We start from the raw sequence: 18,795 nt of genomic DNA, 5'->3' as shown, positions 1-18,795 counted from the left end.
ACTATATAAGCCTATGTTACACACACTACTGTATGTGTGTTTTATGCAGCCTTAAGTTCTGTTAATATTTTTGATGCATTCAGTGCCATCAATGAGTCAATTACCCGTTTCATGAGTTGCGTTTCTTATTTTGACCACTAAGTGGGGCAGTTAAACAGTCATGCAGATGGTAAGCTGCTGCTGAGGTCACAACTCTCCACCTGCCTTGTCTCTTCCTTCAAGTGAACAGGAGTGTCTGTTAAGATTAATAATTGACCTTTTGATCACTCTGGAAAATTTAAATTTATGAGTCTTTGCTGCTGAAGATGACCACTGATTGCAGTGCTTCGTTTGGTTAAGAAATCAAACAGAAGAGAAGTGATAAAAACAGATGAGACACACTGACAAAAAAGAGACAGAACAGCATAACAAAAATATAGTGACAAATCTTTTAGACTTAATGACATTCCTTTATACCTAAAACCTTTTCCAAGACCCATTTTGCTCTTTAAAATATGAATTATCTTTGTTTTACCAGTGCTTACATTGTTCATTAATTGCTTTCTTTTTTGATCATTATCTTGCTTTGTTGATGTCATTGGTTTATGATATATTTTCTTATCTTGTGTTTATTGATCCTTGGAAACCTCTTTGTGTCGCTATAAAAAGTTACCATTAATATCTGGATTTTTATGACACAAACATACACACAGACAACATACAGTGAACAATAATAACAGGAGAAAATAACCATAACTCTGTACATATGTTACAGCACACAGGATATACTCTTACAATTTTTTTTTTTACCTTCTACTACTATTTACAAAAATACTGTTGGTTCACATCAGTGATGATGTTTGAGAGCTGAAGTTGTGGTGTTATTGTGATTAACATTAAGTACGCTTTTGTTCACCTTTTTATATACTATGTCATAAAATAGATGTGTTTGCGCTGTCATAAATGTGTTCCTTGCTGATGAATCAGAGTGGGTAAACATTAATCAGATGACTGCATTAATAGAGTTTGTTTAATGAAACAACTTCTGTGCTAAACAGACTTTGGGTAATTGTGTCCTCACCCTGTTGTCAACATGTTGCCTCTCTCAAGTTGTACAACATTCTGTGTCGGATATGACCTGAGACTCACTTTCCTGTTTTGTCTGTTCAGTAACTTTGTTCAAACCTCTCAAAAGTTAATACTGTATTTAGTAGTGCCCACATACAGTTTATCATTAGTGAGAGATGTGTGTCTTTATACACGTAACACACGTGCACACAGATTAAGTTTACATTATCACTCATGCCAAAAGATGATGCAGCTGAACACACACAAAAACCACACACCTGTGCGAGCATCAAAGTGTTGTGCTGCTGCTCTTTTGTGCTCAAAATTAACATCCCTGTACCTGCTGAGTGTGTATTTGTTTGTTTTGGGTTCACTAATCCCACCCGGCTCTGCTGGCTCCATACACAGATGATTACAGTTGGTGACTGGCCTGGAAACACACACACACAAACACACTGCATTCTGAATTATGAGTACGTCATGGTTTGAAGACAGCAGTTATACGGGTAGGAAGAGGAGCTGATTTCAAGTACCAATCTTTTGTTTATGCCTGTCAGTTTGTATGCAACGGATCCTTTTAATCTAATGCAAAGACGTTAAGGCCCCGTTGTTTGTACATGAACATTTTTCAATTAAAAAAAAACAACTTTAAGTTATGTATGTCATGTTGTTTTCTTATTGACAGCTTGCTAAGGGTTACAGTGCTGTCTTTGTGATATGAAACCATAGCTTAGCAGGATTAATTTAAACATTATGGCTTTGCAGTTTCGTTACAGATAGGCTGTAACCTACTCCCAGTTGTGAATTGTTCTTCTTACACAAGATAACATAAGAAAAAAAAATAGTTGTTGTGACTGTTCCAGCTCTTTGCATTTTGGGATACAGTAGACGAAGCAGGCTGTTCAGATGGAAAATATAAAAAATAAATCTATATCTAAATTATGGTGGAGTAGAAGTAGCAGAGTAGAAAATGGAATACTCAAGTAAAATCCAAGTTTCCTTTAAACAGTACTTATGTTCAGTATTTCAGTAAATGTATTATTATTTTCCACCTCCTGCAATAACTGAACTGTACCTGTGTTTATGATGTCACTTTATCTCAGTCATCATACTAAGCAATAAAGGCGTAATATACGGCAAAGTTCACTCGGGTCGTCACCGAGGTGAAGTGATTTTAACATGCAGATTTTACAAGCTACTCACTGATTGGTTAATCACCAAAAACATTGTCTCTGTTATGCACACACGTTAAATGACTCATCCAAAGGAACATGTAAATGTTTTGACAGATATTTGATTTATTAACATGTTTTCTATATACACACAATTAGCGCACACACACACACACACACACACACACACACACACACACACACACACACACACACACGTGACGTGACACTCTTTCATCAGCTATCTATTAACAGGATCAGTCAAGGAACAACGGCTTGGCATGCAGGGTTACAGTTTCAGAAGGCAAACGATGAGCAATGAGGGTCAGAGCAGCATTCGTCTGAGTGACTTTAGACCATTTAGGAGAAGTTATTAAAGCTGCATTTCCCCTGTGAGCGTATTTGGTTTCCAGCATCTGGTATATTGTTCTGTAAATCTAAAACTTTGAGCAAAACTAACGTTAGTCTTTTAAAGCAGGTAAATAGGGATATGCTATGTTCAGCAACTGAAAGAGAGAAGCTTCTTTAATACCAGATGTCAGGTATATAGATATGTAAATGACATAATAAAAATAACAAGGACATCAGATGTACAAATGCATCACCCAGCACTGTCAACGTCAAGCACCATCAATCACCAACTTCATTTGTTATCACGTTACTACAGTACATCAAAGCTGCTACTGTATATTTACAGATGTTTCATACAGTATTCAATATAACACTAACATGTATCATGAAACAAAACTAATCAACATCACTGTTTGCTATCTACAAGCTAAAATCTTTTCCAAGCTTCCCAGTTACAATTCATAAAACCACAGTCCACAAAATAAACACTGTGTAGCTAACTGACATTTTTTTAAAAAGTGCTACACGGAGCATTTTTTAATACCAGTGCATCATCTGAAAACTAATTTTGACACTTTGACATAACTGCCTTAAACAAACCAGACCACTGTTGTGAGAGCCTCTGTTTCACACCAACTGTATCACTCACTGTCTCATATATATTATATTATAATTATTCTTAGCTGAGTTTTCGTCGTCTTTCTTTTGTCAAACTTTTTGTTTTGGTCTTCAGTCAAGAAAAAAACAGACTTGATGTACTTACTAACAATGATTACAAAGTGCAGTTTGTTCCAACAATTCAGCAGTTTCCCTGTGAAATCTGACCCCATAGGACGATGTGAAAAGCCAGTAGAGACAGCCAGTCATCTCAGTTTTCCTTTATCATAGCAATGTGACAAAAGTGTGAAATGATAGTTGTTTTTTGATATTTGATGTTAAAGTGAAAAACACGGCTGGTTAAAGCAGTAGATTTTTTTTTACCCATCTGTTTCTGCTGGGTATGAGTGTAGTATTATTGATGTTAAAAAATCGAACTGCCTTTTTCATTTCTTTTTTTGGATGCTGTCTTCTTTCAAAGCACTGGTGGTGAACCTAAGGGTTATTATTTCTGTTCACATAAAAAATTCAGATATGTTTTTCTGTAAAAATCATCAGGGATCAGGGAGACAGACACTATTAAGGGCTCTATTTTCCTGCAGGTGTAAAGCCAGCATAAGGGCAAAATAAGTTTTATGCTCTTTACCTCAGATGCAGGTCTATTTTCAGGGCAATAGGTGTACAGGCACAGACCTCTCCATAATCACAAAGCACCTTTCATGTATGTTAAGTTCTTCCTCTTTATGTTTGCTACATGGTTTGTTTTCATCTAAGCTACTGCAGATTGATAGAGCAATAAAATACAAATTTAAATGTTGCTGAGGAAGATCAGTAATATCATCTACATGATTATGATCCAGTGACGTCAGCACTGATGTTCTGTTTGATGTCTGAGTTTCCAAAAACAACTTGTGAAATGTCAGATCAACAGTCTGATTTGAGAGATGTGCCTTGTGTAATTTTACATATGTATTATAAATATTTTCCTTTTTATTTTATATTTTTTCCTCTGCTCAGAGCAAACTCCATGGCAGGGCATCACACTCACACCTCTTCCTGCTGTTGTTTGATGGTCATGCCTATTTCTGTTTGCACTTGAAATTTTGCCTTCATTTGCATCTGCACATTTTCAGGAAAATAGAGCCCTCAGTCCGGATGTACACAGGAAGACAATGTGGTGGGGGATTTCTTTTTGAATAGACATAATATGACAATTTTTGTTCATAAAATAATTATCAAACACACTCGTTATTCCACTGAAGATGAATGGAATAACAATCATTTTTACTGCATCTTGGTAACGCGTTTATGCAGATCCTCCCTATCTCTCTAAGAACAAACCTGGGACTTTCAGGCAATCTTTTTGGAACATATTTTAACCATAAATGTCTCCATTGCAGGCGTGCTCCCTCTGCTACACCCTCAAAAGGGAAAAATCGGGAAATCCCTGCAGTAGTCAAACATAGATGACATGTCGGGATTTCTGCAGTGCTTCATGAGGAGCTCTTATTTTCGTGAGACTCAAAAAAAGAAATATCACTCCATTAAAAGAATCACCCTGTTCAAACATCTGACAGTTAACTCCTGCCTCACAGAAAGCTGTCCTCAGTGGCGACGAAGGAGAACCCATTGAAGGCGTTGTTGGAGCTGGTGCCGGCGTTGAACTCCGGGGTTCGACTCACGGAGTTAGGAACCATTTCTCTGGTGAACTCAGGATCAATATGCTGAGTGTCAGCCGGGCCTCTCTGAAAGATGAAACAATCTGTGTAAGTGATTTCTGAAAATAATGGACAAGGTGGAAGGGAAGTTTCTTCTGGCAGGTTTTTTGATTTCTGTAACAGAAATGTCAGGATGCACTATCCCGCTTACTCCATGTTGCTATGGTTACATACAGCTGCATATATATTGTCATCAAATACCAATGCTTTGGGGTGGTAGTCAACCACTAACCCAACATGTTGATATTAGACAACTTGGGAATGAGACTCAACAATCAACCATCTTTCTCCAGAGTAACATGCAGCACATTTAAAGTTTTTAACTAATTTAAAAGTAATTAAACCTGTTAGTAAATCACAAATAAGTATTTTTGATGCCGTGGTACTATAAATTAGTGTCATTAAAGGAGCTGTACGCGACATTTAGAGCATATCTATGAGTCTGTTTAAAACTGGTATTAACATGCATCTTGGGTGATCCGATCCCAAATGGACAGCGTTAAATACAAGTGTATAGGAACACCAAGACGCATTGTGATCCAATCACTCAAACCACTTACAGAGGTGGTCTGGGGTGCATTTGACCCCATATCTTTTGTAGAGTAAAAGGTAATATGTCCCGAGGCCTCTCTGACAAGGACGTAACAGGAAAATACATCATCAATACAGGATGCGGTGGCTGTTTTGGTGACAGTGTGCTTACACTCTATAAGTTGTCCATTTTACAACGTGTTGGACGACCTGTCACATGATTAATTTTGTCCTATGGATGGAGACGTGTTGAATTTGACAGACAGTGATATGTCCAGCTGTACCAACAGAACCACTAACATGACTAGTGAATAGCTAGGGAGAGTGTGAATAGAAAAACTGTGGGCCCTTTGACCTTCTAGGATAAGTAGTATAGGCAGTAACAAAATCTGAACACAAGTGGTTCGCTATAGATGCATGATAGACACAGGTGCGAACGACGATATGTCTTAGCCGTCCACTTGATCAGATTACTGAAATCCATGTTAATACCAGGTGTAAACAGGCTCTCTGATTCAGAGTTTGGAGGGAAAAAGTCTGCACAAGGTTCTCAACATGAAGGTGGTTGTGCCAGCTGCTAGCCGCTAATGGTGCTAACTCAATAAATAGTGCTTACAACAACAACAGTGCTGACGGAGCGAACAGTGATAACATGGGAGGGACCAGAGGGTGGGCGCTATGCTTCCTTAATGACCCTGTCCCAATATCACATGTAGCTGCTATAAGCACAGTGCAAAGCAGGACCGCTGGACCATCTACCACAACACTGGACAAAGAACCTTGAAATACAACACACACGGACGGAGCATGGCTTCATTTTCTCCTCAGGATGCCATCACTCCACATATCTATCTTTACATAGCAAATGCTATATCAATTATCTGAAAGTCACATACAGCTGCTTTAAAACTAGACTCAGTTGCTAATACAAAGCATATCTGAGGATCACCCCTAGTACAATCTACTGGGGGCGCCCACTAGCTCAGTGTGTAAAGAGGGCGCCCCATGTACAAAGGCACTGTCCTTGCCACAGTGGCCATGTGCTGGATTCCAGCCAGTGGCCCTCTGCTGTATGTCATTTCCCGTGGGTTTTGTTGGCACTGCCACTGGAAAATGTGTTGTGGGTGACAAAACGTAAGGGGAGGTAAATGATTGTATTTGAGGAGGTACACAGATGTCTAGATGTGCACACACAGCTGACAAAAGACAGAGAGCAGGGACAGACTTAATATGTAACAACAGTTAGTGTTCACAGCCTAAAACAACTCACCACATTCGGGTTGTAAGGAGGAGTGATTCTCTTGTGGTAAAGGTCGTCCCAGTTGATTGGAGAGAAAAATGTGTGGTTCTTTATTTCTAACTGTAAATAAAAGAAAGAAAAGTTATACATGTGTACGGTATATAGTTATATCGACATTTCCCATTCCTCCTATTAAGAATTCAGAAAAACTGGCACTTTGATAGAGATCTGCACAATTATTGTGCTGTTTTAACTATGAGAAACAAAGTATAAAAGTGATGTCATCCTGGTACATTTTCTCAGAGGTACTGGATGAGATCTGTTCTTAGAAAAGATCCAAAGTCCTTTAAAGATGTCTTCTACTGCTCGAGGCTCGTTTCCCAAACACGGAATAAACTTAGTCCTCAGTTAAAGCAGCATTTAATGGAGCGGTCCTTTGATCATCCTTTGTCTAAGACTGGGCTTATTTCTTGTCTGGGAAACCATCTGGTTCAATGTGTAGCAACAGCTGAAAGACACACTCACAAAGTCGGCGATGGCCCCAAGGCGTCTGTGCTGGTCCTTCTGCAGGAGTCCCACCAGCAGGGAGCAGACGGCATCAGACTTCCCTGGAGGCAGTGGCAGCGGCTTGTGGAGGATCCCATCATACATTTCACCAACGTCACGGCTGTAGAAAGGAGGCTGAAGAGGAGGGAAGGGTACAAATATCATTAGTATGAAAGGATACAGGGCAATTTAACATATTATTAACATTGCAAAAGTTTCATTAGATGTGTTCACTTGTAAGAAGCTGAAAATCCATGTTCATTATTCCTAGGACCATGAGTGTTGACCTTGTCTCTAACAGGTTGTATGTCAGATTGGTGTGTGCCTTTTTGTCCTGAGTGTACGGCAGATTAAGATTTAAGATTCAAAATTCATATACATATACATAAATGCAAAATAGACATATTCTATATGCATAAAATGAGAGTCTTCAGCCAAGGTAGCAGCTCTGTTAGACTCGACTTCAGACATGTTCAAAGTCCTACCCAGGGGCAAATCGTGGCCCTCAGCCAGATTTTAAACCACCTGCTGCTTTTCTTTAAAAATATACAATATGTGGCCCACCATACAATATTGGTTAATCAAGCAAGATCATTTTGCATTTTTTCAATTTTTCAGCTAATGGCAGGACTATCATACAGTTTGTAGACCTGCACCAAGTAGAAACTACACAGACAGAACTAGTACGTGTTCGTAAAGATCATAAACAGACGAGAAACAAGCAAACAAACAAAGAAAGAGGCATTAAGTTGACAGCAAGAGCCACTGTTTTCAGAAGCAATGGAAAGCAATGTTCAATGGAAGATGAAAAAGTTGTGTTTGTCTAATTCAGTGGTTCCCAACTGGTCCAGCAACAGGGTCCAGATTTCTTCTTAGTCATTAGTTCAAGGTCCCACAGTTAATACAAACAGTGTCATACTTGCATTTGGCCATGTCACTGAGTTAGTTTGCTGCCTCTGTCACGTAGCTGTCCGTTAGACACTCACTCTACAGCGAAAAACGGCGCTTCAAAATAAAAGCTCTGTGCTGGAAATGTACTGGACTTACAAATAAACAGTGGGGTTTTTTTTTACAACCTCAACACATTCTGGAGTCATCTGTGGTCCATTCGGAATGGGCCCAAGACCCACTTTCGGACTGCATCCCATCAGTTGAGAACTTCTGGTCTAATTTGTATGTGATTTTTATTTTTTTAACCCATATAATGCAAGAGGACGCTGGCCCCAGGTATTTTCAAATTATTTAATCTGGCCCCCATTCAAAAAAATGTTTGGACACCTCTGCTCCACTTAGTAGGGCTGCACAACTCTTTTATAGTCACTGCAATGTCAACTTGCACAATAAACACATTGTGAAAGACTGCATTGAAAGTAATTTCCTGTCAATTCAACAAGGAGATTCTCGTAGCAGTATACTTTTCTGTATCAGAAAAGCAGAACTGAGTAGTCTAATATCTGTTTATCTATCGTAAGTAATATTGTTATCACAGCATTCAACAACTTTATCATATATTGTATATTTTCCTCATATCAGGCAGCCCTAGTAGACAGGCATAGCAGTGGTACTTTGAGAGAAATGCTAACATCACTGTGTTTACAATGACATACAGTAATATTTCCCATGTTTGTCATCCTAATTAAGTGTGTTAGTATCATGCATTTTATTAATTAGCACTGAACACAAAGTATAACTGAGGTTTCAGACTAGACCAAAGTGGTGGCCTGACTGGCTGACAGATGGCCTGCGTGGTTACGAAGGGTCAATTTTCTATTTATGGTCCCAAGAGGACTGATCCTACAATTTTAGAGATGCTCTGACCTTTTCCTTAGCAATGCAACCAGGCCAAAATTTCTACTTGTACATGAAAAATATCCAGCAGAATGAAATGTACTGAACACGTTCATGATCCCCTGAAGCTGAACCCATTATAATTTGGACATTCCATAAGATTTCCTTCAACACCACCTTCAAATGAAAATGTCGACCCTGTACATAAGATATACTGTATTGTTGTCTAACGTGAAAATACTTCCAAAAGGGATAACGTACAAATCAGCCACACACAAACACACATACCAGGCTGTAGATCATCTCATAGGTGACTGCTCCCAGACACCACCAGTCCACTGTCCTGTCATAGGCTTCTTTACGAAGAACTTCTGGTGCCAAGTACTGCAGACAGTAATGATGGAAAAAGTATAAAATATATATTATATATTGATGTCACTGTTAGTTCTCTGCACCTCTTAAATTCAACCATGTAGGACATACAGTATGTTGTGTGACAGATAAGTCATCTAATGTCCTTCTGCCTTTTAAATGTATGTTTTTTACTCACTTCTGGAGTTCCACAGAAAGTCGAGGTGGTTCCCTCTGGCTCTACGCCTTCTTTACACAGTCCAAAATCTGTCAGCACCACATGGCCCTGCACACAACAAACCACAAGCAGGGACATTTCAGTCACACAAATATAATCACAATTACAGCAAAAAAAGACTAAAACATATAGAGGAGGACGTTTGAAGCAGAACTGGACTCACCTGAGAGTCTAAGAGAATATTCTCTGGCTTCAGATCTCTGCAACAAACAAGAACAAACAAACTGTCATAACAGAAAGTAAAAATAGATTGCTTATGAATTTACTGTTTTGTTTTGTTTTATAGTAAAAACCCAGAGTCTCTACACTCTGGATGTAATAGATAGTGATTAGGTTTTAAGTTTATTTCCTTTATTAATCCCCCTGAGGAGAAATTCAATGTTTTCACTCTTGCTTGTCAATTACACACATGTCCGAAAGACACACACGTGCACAAACAGGACCTATACATGCACAAAGTGGAGAGATGTCAGAGTGAGGGGGCTGCCCTTGGTGAGGCGCCCCGAGCGGTTGGGGGTTTGGTGCCTTGCTCAAGGGCACCTCGGCAGTGCCCAGGAGGTGAACTGGCACCTCTCCTGTCACCAGTCCACGCTCCATCTTTTGGTCCAGACGGGGACTCGAACTGGCGACCCTCCGGTTCCCAACCCAAGTCCCTATGGACTGAGCTACTGCCGCCATTCCGGCCAACTCATTAGGTCATTTTAATAAATGTTTCTGATTTCTCACCTGTAAACAATGTTGAGAGAGTGAAGATAGCCGATGGCGCTCGCTACCTCGGCTGCATAGAATCTGGCTCTGGGCTCTGAGAAACACCTCTCTCTTTGCAGGTGGAAGAACAACTACAGACAGAGAGACATACGGGTGGACACATAAACACAGCATGGAGAGGATGGAGGGAGAAATCAACCTGACATTAAAAATAAAATACTTTCAGCCAAGGTCTGAGGTAACATGCTTTAGCTCTATCTGATCTGATTAATATGCATAAATAAAGGATTACTTGTTAGGGTATTGTTACAGTGCAGCCTGCTGTGTCCTAGCCAAACAACAAGGAAGCAAAATGCACAGGAATAAGATCATATGATGTTAAGAGCCATAAAAACTTATTTACATCTGGCAGAAAGAATGAAATCAAATATTATTGATAGTTCTGAAACCGCACACAAATCAAATTAAGAAGATAGAGGATGTTGTGTTTAGTGTTCTTGTGTGTCAAAGAAATGGTTCAATATTTTAGGAAATACACTTATTTTCTTTCTTATCTGGCACTAGGTGATAAGATTGACAAAAGATCATGTCTAAATATGAAGCTACAGCAAGTAGCTTGTTAGCCTAGCTTAGCATAAAGACTAGAAGCAGCGGGAAACAGCGAGCCTGGCTCTGCCCGATAATTGGTGACAGTTTGGTACAGTTATACAGATACAAGTGATTCAAATATAAATGAGAAAATTAGTAGCATCCTTCAGATGATAGCAGCACTGCCGCTAATAATGTCTCTTAAAATCAAGATCCTGTTGCTTCCTGTCCATCAGGTTGTTACGAAATGGTTTATGTTCAGTCAAGGCAGTTAATGTCATAAATCTGACTGTATGACACACATTATAAAGTCTACAAGGTGTTGACAAAGACTTTTATTATAGGAAACATCTACTATCTGAAAATTAACATGGTGACTCAAACTAATAGTCAGCTAACCTTTGTGTTTTCTTTTGGACGCAACATTCACTCCACGTCAAAGTCAATTTCTCACCACGTCCAATGGAAATAAAGTATTCTGTGTTGGTGTTTGTATTTATTTAGTTCAAAGACACATACCTCTCCCCCATTCACATAGTCAAGGACAAAGTAGAGCTTCTCCGGGGTCTGGAAGGAGTAGTGGAGTCGGACCAGAAAGGGATGTTTCAGACTCTTCAGCAGCACATTTCTCTCTGCCATAATGTTCTTTTGCTAAAGAGACAAGAGAGTGACATGGTGATGAATGCATAAATCAAAATCACACAAATACAGGAATCATACAGAATACACATTTATCTAAACAACCACCGCTGTTTCCACAGTTACTTTGGTTATTCCACCATCTGCCATGTCTGCTATTGTAAAGAACATACACTGATACTCTTTGGTAACTGGGGATAGCTATTAATAGCTACTGGGGAAAACAAAAGCACAATGACTAATGATTTTCCTTTGTGCTGTAAATCAAGCCATCATTTTCCCAGGACATTGTGCCCTGTGGCAGACTGAAATGCATTGTGAAAGCGAGGCTTATGGGGAACCTCTCTAAATGTCGGTGGTGTCATGATTCTGTGGCCATTACATTGTCCAGTTAACAATTACTTCATTATGATAGGTTAAAGAAAAAAAACTTGTCTATTTCCACTTTGAAATAATCAGAATCTGATCACATTCGGCAAGTCATGTTGTCCACAACAGTCATGTGGAGGCTCCTCGCTACATAAAAGTTTTCTGCACAATTTATTACTTAATTTCACTTTTTTTTTTTACTCAATTCTTGATTTAGAGATGACATTTATCAAAAGTGTCATGATTACTGAAGAGAAAGAATTCAATTTACTGTGTAATAATTGTCTAAATGCTGTTTCAGGTTCTCTTCCTGTCTGAAGGGATTGTTTTCTGGGACTTTGACATCACGTTTAAATTTAAGTTCCAGTAGGACAAAATGAGAAGAACAAAACAGGACAATCATCTCTTAACACCAACACTTCAGCAGAAGCAAACGAATGTAAGGTGGACAAGTGTGTTTGATCGGATACTCTTGTTGCTCAGTTTATTTTCTGGGAGTTGTAAAATCTGTCCTTTGTACAGAACAAGCTGCAGATTAGATAAGATTCAGATCGTGTTGCTGCGTCAAAACACTGTTTACTAATAACACTCATAGATACTGAAGCACACTTCACACACACACACTTTTTCCTCTTGGCTCACTGAGGTGTTTTCCACCTTCGTTTAACTTAGCCTGGCACATCAGAGTACTGTGCAATCCAAAATACCTTTGTCTCCTAGTAAGTAAGTTTGTTTTTCAAAATATTTTACTCCGGTGGAATTTAATAAAAAGTAATTTCTGAGCCAGACTGCAGAGTCTCCTTCATCATTTTTAAGATGGAGCTTTCAAGCGTTAGAGTCTAAGTGAGGCTTGGTGTGTGTCAGTGTGGAGACTCTGTAGAGAGAAATTACAATGCCAGAAAGGATCAGCTCTCATTAAAAATGGACAAGCAAGCCCACCTCTTTCTTCTTCAGGATGATTTTCTTCTGCAGCACTTTGACGGCGTAGAATTTGTTGTCGGCTTTTAGCTTGGCAAGCAGGACCTGCATGGAGGTTTGTTTGTCAGTGCTTTGTTTAGTAAACAGACTGCACCACCATCTCAGCGCGCCACTGTCACGACATTGCATCAAACCCCACTGAGAGCACAACACAGATATGTGATCTGTGGAAACACATGATGCTGAGAAATCTGATAATGTGCGTTGATACAACATCTTGACTTGCAGCCAATAAAAACACTGTTAGAATCTTTTTTATGCAGAAACGCAAACCTGCCGACAAAGAAAGTATTCACATTAAGAGTTTATTGTCTTCCTGATGTGTAACATGTCTCTGGTGCTGTTTTATTTTCTAGTGTTTTGCTGTTCCATTGACTGGATGACGTTCAGGTAACCTTAAGAGGCTTCAGCGGACTGTAAAGTTAATGATTCATGAGGCAGGCAGCACATTTTGATCAGACAGTAGTCAGCAGGTAGACTCTCTCTGACCCTGTCTGCACAGTCAGCAACAGCTCACTATCTCTCTGTCTCTCTCCTCTGTCTGAAAAGGTCAGGACAATAAAATCCCTGCTGCTAATTGGGACTAACTCCTAATCTATACACCCTACGATTAATTCCTGAAACAGGGTCAACCATTAGTTAACGTCACCTGCTGTCTCAGAGAGTGTACATGGTTAAAAAGCACTTTCTCTGCTGGTGAATATGTGACCAGGTGTGAGTTATAATAAGGAAACTGCTGATAGAAAAACATGACTTATATTAAACCATAAAGAGATAGATAGATAGATAAGTAATTGTTTCAGTGTTACCTTTCCAAAGGTCCCTTTACCAATGACAGCCAAGAAGTCAAAGTCAGTGGGCCTGGCACTGAAACAAGACGGAGAGCAGTCTATTAAATGGTGGACGAAATTACATAATCACCTCTGAAGCACTTTTTTTGTAATAGCTTACAAATGGTAGAAAGGCTACCAGCAAAAACAAACAGTACTTTGTTCAAATGACCCTTCTCTTAAAGGTTGACTTTTCTGTTACATAAAATACAGAATACAGTACAGCATATAAATCATTAAAGATTCTGTTTGTGGAATTTTTACTGAAGATATGTGATCCAGATAATGGAAATTTCACTTTTAGCGGAGACAGTTGTAGGTTATTTTTGATAGATAAGTAGCTGTAAATCTTGAATGTGAATACAATGAGAGCAGAGCGACTGACTGAGGGTTTGCCGAAGGTCCCAGGTTGACATCAACATGAGGAGGGGAGGACGGTGACCGCAGCTGGAGGACAAATAAACACAAAACAAAGAGGGCTTCACTTTACATGCATTTTTTTTAAATAAAGACACATAAACTGTTAATAAGCAACCAGTCATGTTGACTAGTTGCACAAGAGGAACGTCCTAGTATTTACATTTTGTGTGCTTACAGATTTGTCAGTATAATTGACCTTTCGCTAAGCCCCGCCCCTTTGTGATGGTCCGTCAAGCTGTCTGAGTAACGTGTAGCCCACACTGTAATTAACTGTACTCCCTGAAGAAATATTATCATACCTTTGGGAAAATGAAACAGTGATTCCAGAGAGAAGCAGACAGAGAGGTCTACAGTCTGTGTTTGAAGGATATATCCAGGATGTCAAACTGACTCAGCAGCAACAGCAGGTTAAAAAGACAAAGATAGTTAGAAGCTAAAGCCAAAATATAGGCTACAGATCACAGTGTGACAGTGAACCACCCCATCACTGCTGAATATAAAGGGAGACTTTGCCAATATTGAACCAGCTGTGTGGCATCGCAGTGTGTGCCAGCACCTGGACCTCCGCCGCTGAACGGGCAGTGATCTCCTGGGGTCAAACAACATTCATCTGCACACAGTGTGATGCCACACAGCTGGTTGAATATCAGCAAAGTCTCCCTGCTTCCCTTCACTGGTTCCTGTACAGTAGGGTCTGCCTTTTTTTCATTGTTATAATCATTAAAAAGCAAAAGCAGCATGTGTATACATTCAGTAGGCTATATCTTCAGTAGCTAGCTAGCTAACCCTACACTTTTCAGGGTTTGATTTTGGTTTTGGAACAGGGAAGAAACATATATCTTTTTCCAACCTCTCCAGGTAACGAGTATCATTAATACACAACGTGCCCCAGGCACAACATTTAGCTCCAAATCCACAAAACCAGCCTGAAAATGAAGGAAATCTGAAACAATTGCTTTAGAGTCGATGGAGCAAAGCTGTGTTGTTGTCGGACCCTGGTCTGCATCCCTCAGAATATCATCTTTCTTAAGTCTGGTCTTTTCAGATTTTATGTATTAAAATCTCTTCTGGCCTCATGCAGACTAAAAATCAGAACTTAAACAAAAGATGTGTTTTCAAGTTTAGTGTGTCTCAGTGTGAACCTCAGTTCAACTGGTTTGACATAGATAGTAGAAAAATAAAGTACAAATTCACACAAATTCTCCATTTAAAATAACAGTCTTTAATTTTTATTGTGAGACAAATAGTCTCCATAATCTGGTAGCACACAAACAATGTTCCCAAATGGGAAATAATCAGCCTGAGGATACAAACACGAGGATCTGAGTCACATTGCTTTGTGCTGAATGATCACTGTGTGATAAAAAGATGAAAAGATCCCTCTGTTAGAGATCATCCGTTTAATATGCATTACAGGAATTTTGGGGGGGCGGCGGAGATAAATTTACATGAATGACTTTAAGAGGAAAACACCACCTAAATTAAGAATTCCATCATGTTTTATCCACTACAATCAGTTTGTGAACACAAGCAACTCACTTTCAAAGCCAAAAACCAGAGAAGTAAGTCTAAAACGTGTGATGTCATCAAGTATAAAGTATGTAGCTGCTCTTTAGACAGTGTCATCTATAACATCTTTCCCAGTTCATTGTCTATAGAGCAGCTCCAGACTTTAAACTCTGTGACATCACAAATCTGAGTTTTCAGATTTAGGGGAGAGTTGTTCAACATCCTTTTCTTGATAATGGAGTTCACCCTGGGCTGCAGGCAGATTCCCTGTCACATGGTCCGACATGAAATAAAGCATCACGCAAACATTAAAGAAAGACTCTCTGACTGAAATACACTCACATTACAGTTTGCCATGGCCATTATCCATTCCACTCCCACTGATCCAGCATCAGTGTCTGACAGACCTGTGAGGGGAGACACTGAGGGTCATGAGGCCGGCAGCTGTGCAGGATGTAACTTTGGTAGTGAACTACTTTCACTTCAACATTTTCTCATTTCACAGATAAGATTTCTTCTCATGAGCCAGGGCTCAGTGTGTGTGTGTGTGTGTGTGTGTCTTGATAAACTGCTGACCTCAGTATGATAACCTGAGAATCCAGAGGAGCTTGTAGTTCTGGTTTGCAAGGAACAAGATGCTGGAACAACAGAGACAATGAAGGGCATTGTGTAGTTATTCTGTGTCTATGTGTGTGTGTTTGTTCGATAAAAACATGAAAGTAGCAGAGAACTTTTATTTTGAGAAAATTAAAAATATTTATATCTTAAAGTGACACAGTAAAAGGCACAGATTGGTGTTTGATGCTCAATTTTTTCTGGCAGAGGACCCCTAAGCCCCCCATTTCATATGCCCCCCACCTAATGTTGAAACACTCTTGCTTCAGTTTGTTTGGCCTTCAGGAGCTCCAGCACCTGTTTTATTGCTTTTAGGCATAAAGACAATGGAAGAGCCAAATCTGACGTTTAAGTTTGCTGACAATTTTTCTATCAGACTTCATTTACTGTAATTTTATAAAGCTATGATGACAGACATTTTGAGGCCACACAGATCTACAATAAATCTGCAGCAATTAAAGATTTGATACCCACTTCAGCTCCGGACCTACTGAGAAACACGTAAAACAAGAAAAGATCACGTATAACAATAACACTAAGAGGTTAATAACTATCTGGAGAGAGGTTAATGTCAAACTAGCAGATTTAAAAACAAATATAAGAATCTTAAGTTTTGACTCCTGGACCAAAAAGCATGATCTAACACTGACTGAGTCTCCTTTTGGACTTGACTCTTTATTATGCGAGTCAAAAGCTGAGCTTCAACAGTTTATTATCTCCATTGTAAATTAATCTACATGATACTGCCAACTTGTGTCTGTTCCAAAACAAAATATTCCATTAATCAAACTATCACAGTCTGCACTGCAACATTTATATGATTTGAAATTGTCCATTTTACCAAGCTGTGCTCATGTTTATGGCAGTTCTCCCACATTGTTATCAACGCGAGGAACAGAAAACTTGACTCCACTCAATTTAGGCTACATGCAAGTCACATACATATCCAAAGCATTCTCAGTTTTTCTTTTGCAGTTTAGTTGAACATTGAATTTCCCCTCAGGGGAATTAATAAACTGGCTGATTGCAAGATAAGAAAAATTAATACAATTCAGCTCCTGAATAGACTGAAGTCTAGATGAATTAATCAGAGACCTCATCCATAAAATTAGTGCACAGCAGGATACAAATATATGGAAGCATAATGTATTCACTTAAAAAAAACTGCACTTTTTTTCTGAATTACCGAGATTCTTATCTTAGAATTCTGGGAAATGATTTCATGGAAAAGAATTCTGCTTTTTTTTATTTATTACTTTTTTAAAGATTCTAATCTTGCTAATTAAGGAAAAAGAGTATTTTTTTCCGTGAAAACCTTTCTCAGAATTTTGAGATAATAATCTTGTAGAAAAACAGGGTAAATAAATGCCCTCATGAATGCATAATGCTTCCGTACCAAGAGGACAAAGATGTCTGTAGGTTAAAATGATGATGCAAAATTATTTGTTCTATTAATTTTTTTTAAGTCTTCCACAATCAGGTAAAACTACATTTTTTTTTTGCCAACAACACTTGGGGAAACATCCTGAGGTTTATTCCTCACAACAGGAAGGAGACTGATTCACCAAATCAACTCATTTTCTTTTACAAACCATAGATTTTTTTTCGAGTGATAATGTAAAGGTATCCCACAATAAGTCTTGCAGGAGATAGCTGACAAATATAAACTCACTATTTAGTTTATTACAGAGCCTCCTCAGAAATATTAGCCTATGACTTTTCGTCAAAGAAGAAAAAATTACTCATTAACTTAATTGGTGATCTGAATAAGCCAAATTTAAAGACCAAAAAGTTTGACTAGACAGTCTGAACTCTGCATAGACTAATAGTGATATCACGGAGATCAATAACCTGAGGTCATAAACTCAGTAAGTGTCTCAGATGTCATGTCTGTTGTGAATATACCGGCATTGCATTAATATCAGCAGCAGAATAACGTCACTAGCAAGTTAATTAGCTACACAGCAGTGTGAATTACAAGAAAAGTGAAGATCCTAAAATAGAAAATAATTTGTGTAATTTAAGAGTAAACAAGTTTTCTATAGATAATCCGGGTGATACGTGTGAAATCAGTAGAGTTTGCTCACCTGTGTGCAGAGAGAAGGAGATGTGTGTGCTCTGTTCAGGACTGTGAGGAGACTCAGACAGCTGGCAGAGAGGCTCGCGACTCAAGCTCATCTGAGGTCAGTGTTTTTAATTGTTGACGGTCATGGAGGAAGGTCGAGACTACCAGAGAGTGAATCATTGATGAAAAGTTACAGAGATTCAAAATGAGGCGGAGCAAAGTGTGTGTGTGTGTGTGTGTGTGTGTGTGTGTGTGTGTGTGTGTGTGTGTGTGTCTTGGAGAAAGGAGAGAGTTGCCTCCAGACTTCAGGCGAACTTTACTTCCGGACTCTGCTCTGCGCTTTCAAAATAAGAGAAGTAACTAATGCTTTTACTTTGTTTTTATATTAATTTACATGTCTATTGTTGACGGATGATTACTAAATATAGGCTACTACTATGACTAATGCAATGTTAGTGGGTTAAGACACTGCTAAATTTCAGAGGTGAGATCAAG

General features: G+C 38.9%; 1 protein-coding gene across 1 annotated transcript; it reads right to left on the bottom strand.

Moving 5' to 3' along the window:
• Nucleotides 1-3,609: 3,609 nt before the first annotated feature.
• On the bottom strand, nt 3,610-18,460 carry sgk2a (serum/glucocorticoid regulated kinase 2a). Its single transcript, XM_033629924.2, has 14 exons — nt 18,323-18,460; nt 16,197-16,258; nt 15,963-16,027; nt 14,077-14,138; nt 13,671-13,728; nt 12,823-12,906; nt 11,395-11,526; nt 10,306-10,418; nt 9,743-9,779; nt 9,541-9,627; nt 9,279-9,374; nt 7,182-7,337; nt 6,687-6,776; nt 3,610-4,912 (listed from the first exon to the last, which is right to left on the bottom strand). The coding sequence occupies exons 3-14, from the start codon at nt 15,981-15,983 to the stop codon at nt 4,757-4,759; spliced, it is 1,092 nt and encodes a 363-aa protein (XP_033485815.1). The 5' UTR covers nt 15,984-16,027; nt 16,197-16,258; nt 18,323-18,460; the 3' UTR covers nt 3,610-4,756.
• Nucleotides 18,461-18,795: the final 335 nt, after the last annotated feature.

The sequence above is a fragment of the Epinephelus lanceolatus genome, chromosome 8 (assembly GCF_041903045.1).
Source record: "Epinephelus lanceolatus isolate andai-2023 chromosome 8, ASM4190304v1, whole genome shotgun sequence".
Taxonomy (NCBI): Eukaryota; Metazoa; Chordata; class Actinopteri; order Perciformes; family Serranidae; genus Epinephelus; species Epinephelus lanceolatus.
Note: the sequence above shows the minus strand (reverse complement) of the source record. Positions and strands in the feature narration are given on the sequence as shown.

What these genes read in the sequence shown, in the direction of transcription:
- sgk2a (XM_033629924.2), bottom strand. Translation starts at nt 15,983, where the DNA reads ATGGCCATGGCAAACTGTAAT. An exon ending in GGACCTTCGGCAAACCCTCA is followed by an intron (nt 13,729 to 14,076) that starts GTCAGTCGCTCT and finishes GTCTTGTTTCAG; the next exon opens with TGCCAGGCCCACTGACTTTG. An exon ending in GTAAAGGGACCTTTGGAAAG is followed by an intron (nt 12,907 to 13,670) that starts GTAACACTGAAA and finishes ACCTCCATGCAG; the next exon opens with GTCCTGCTTGCCAAGCTAAA.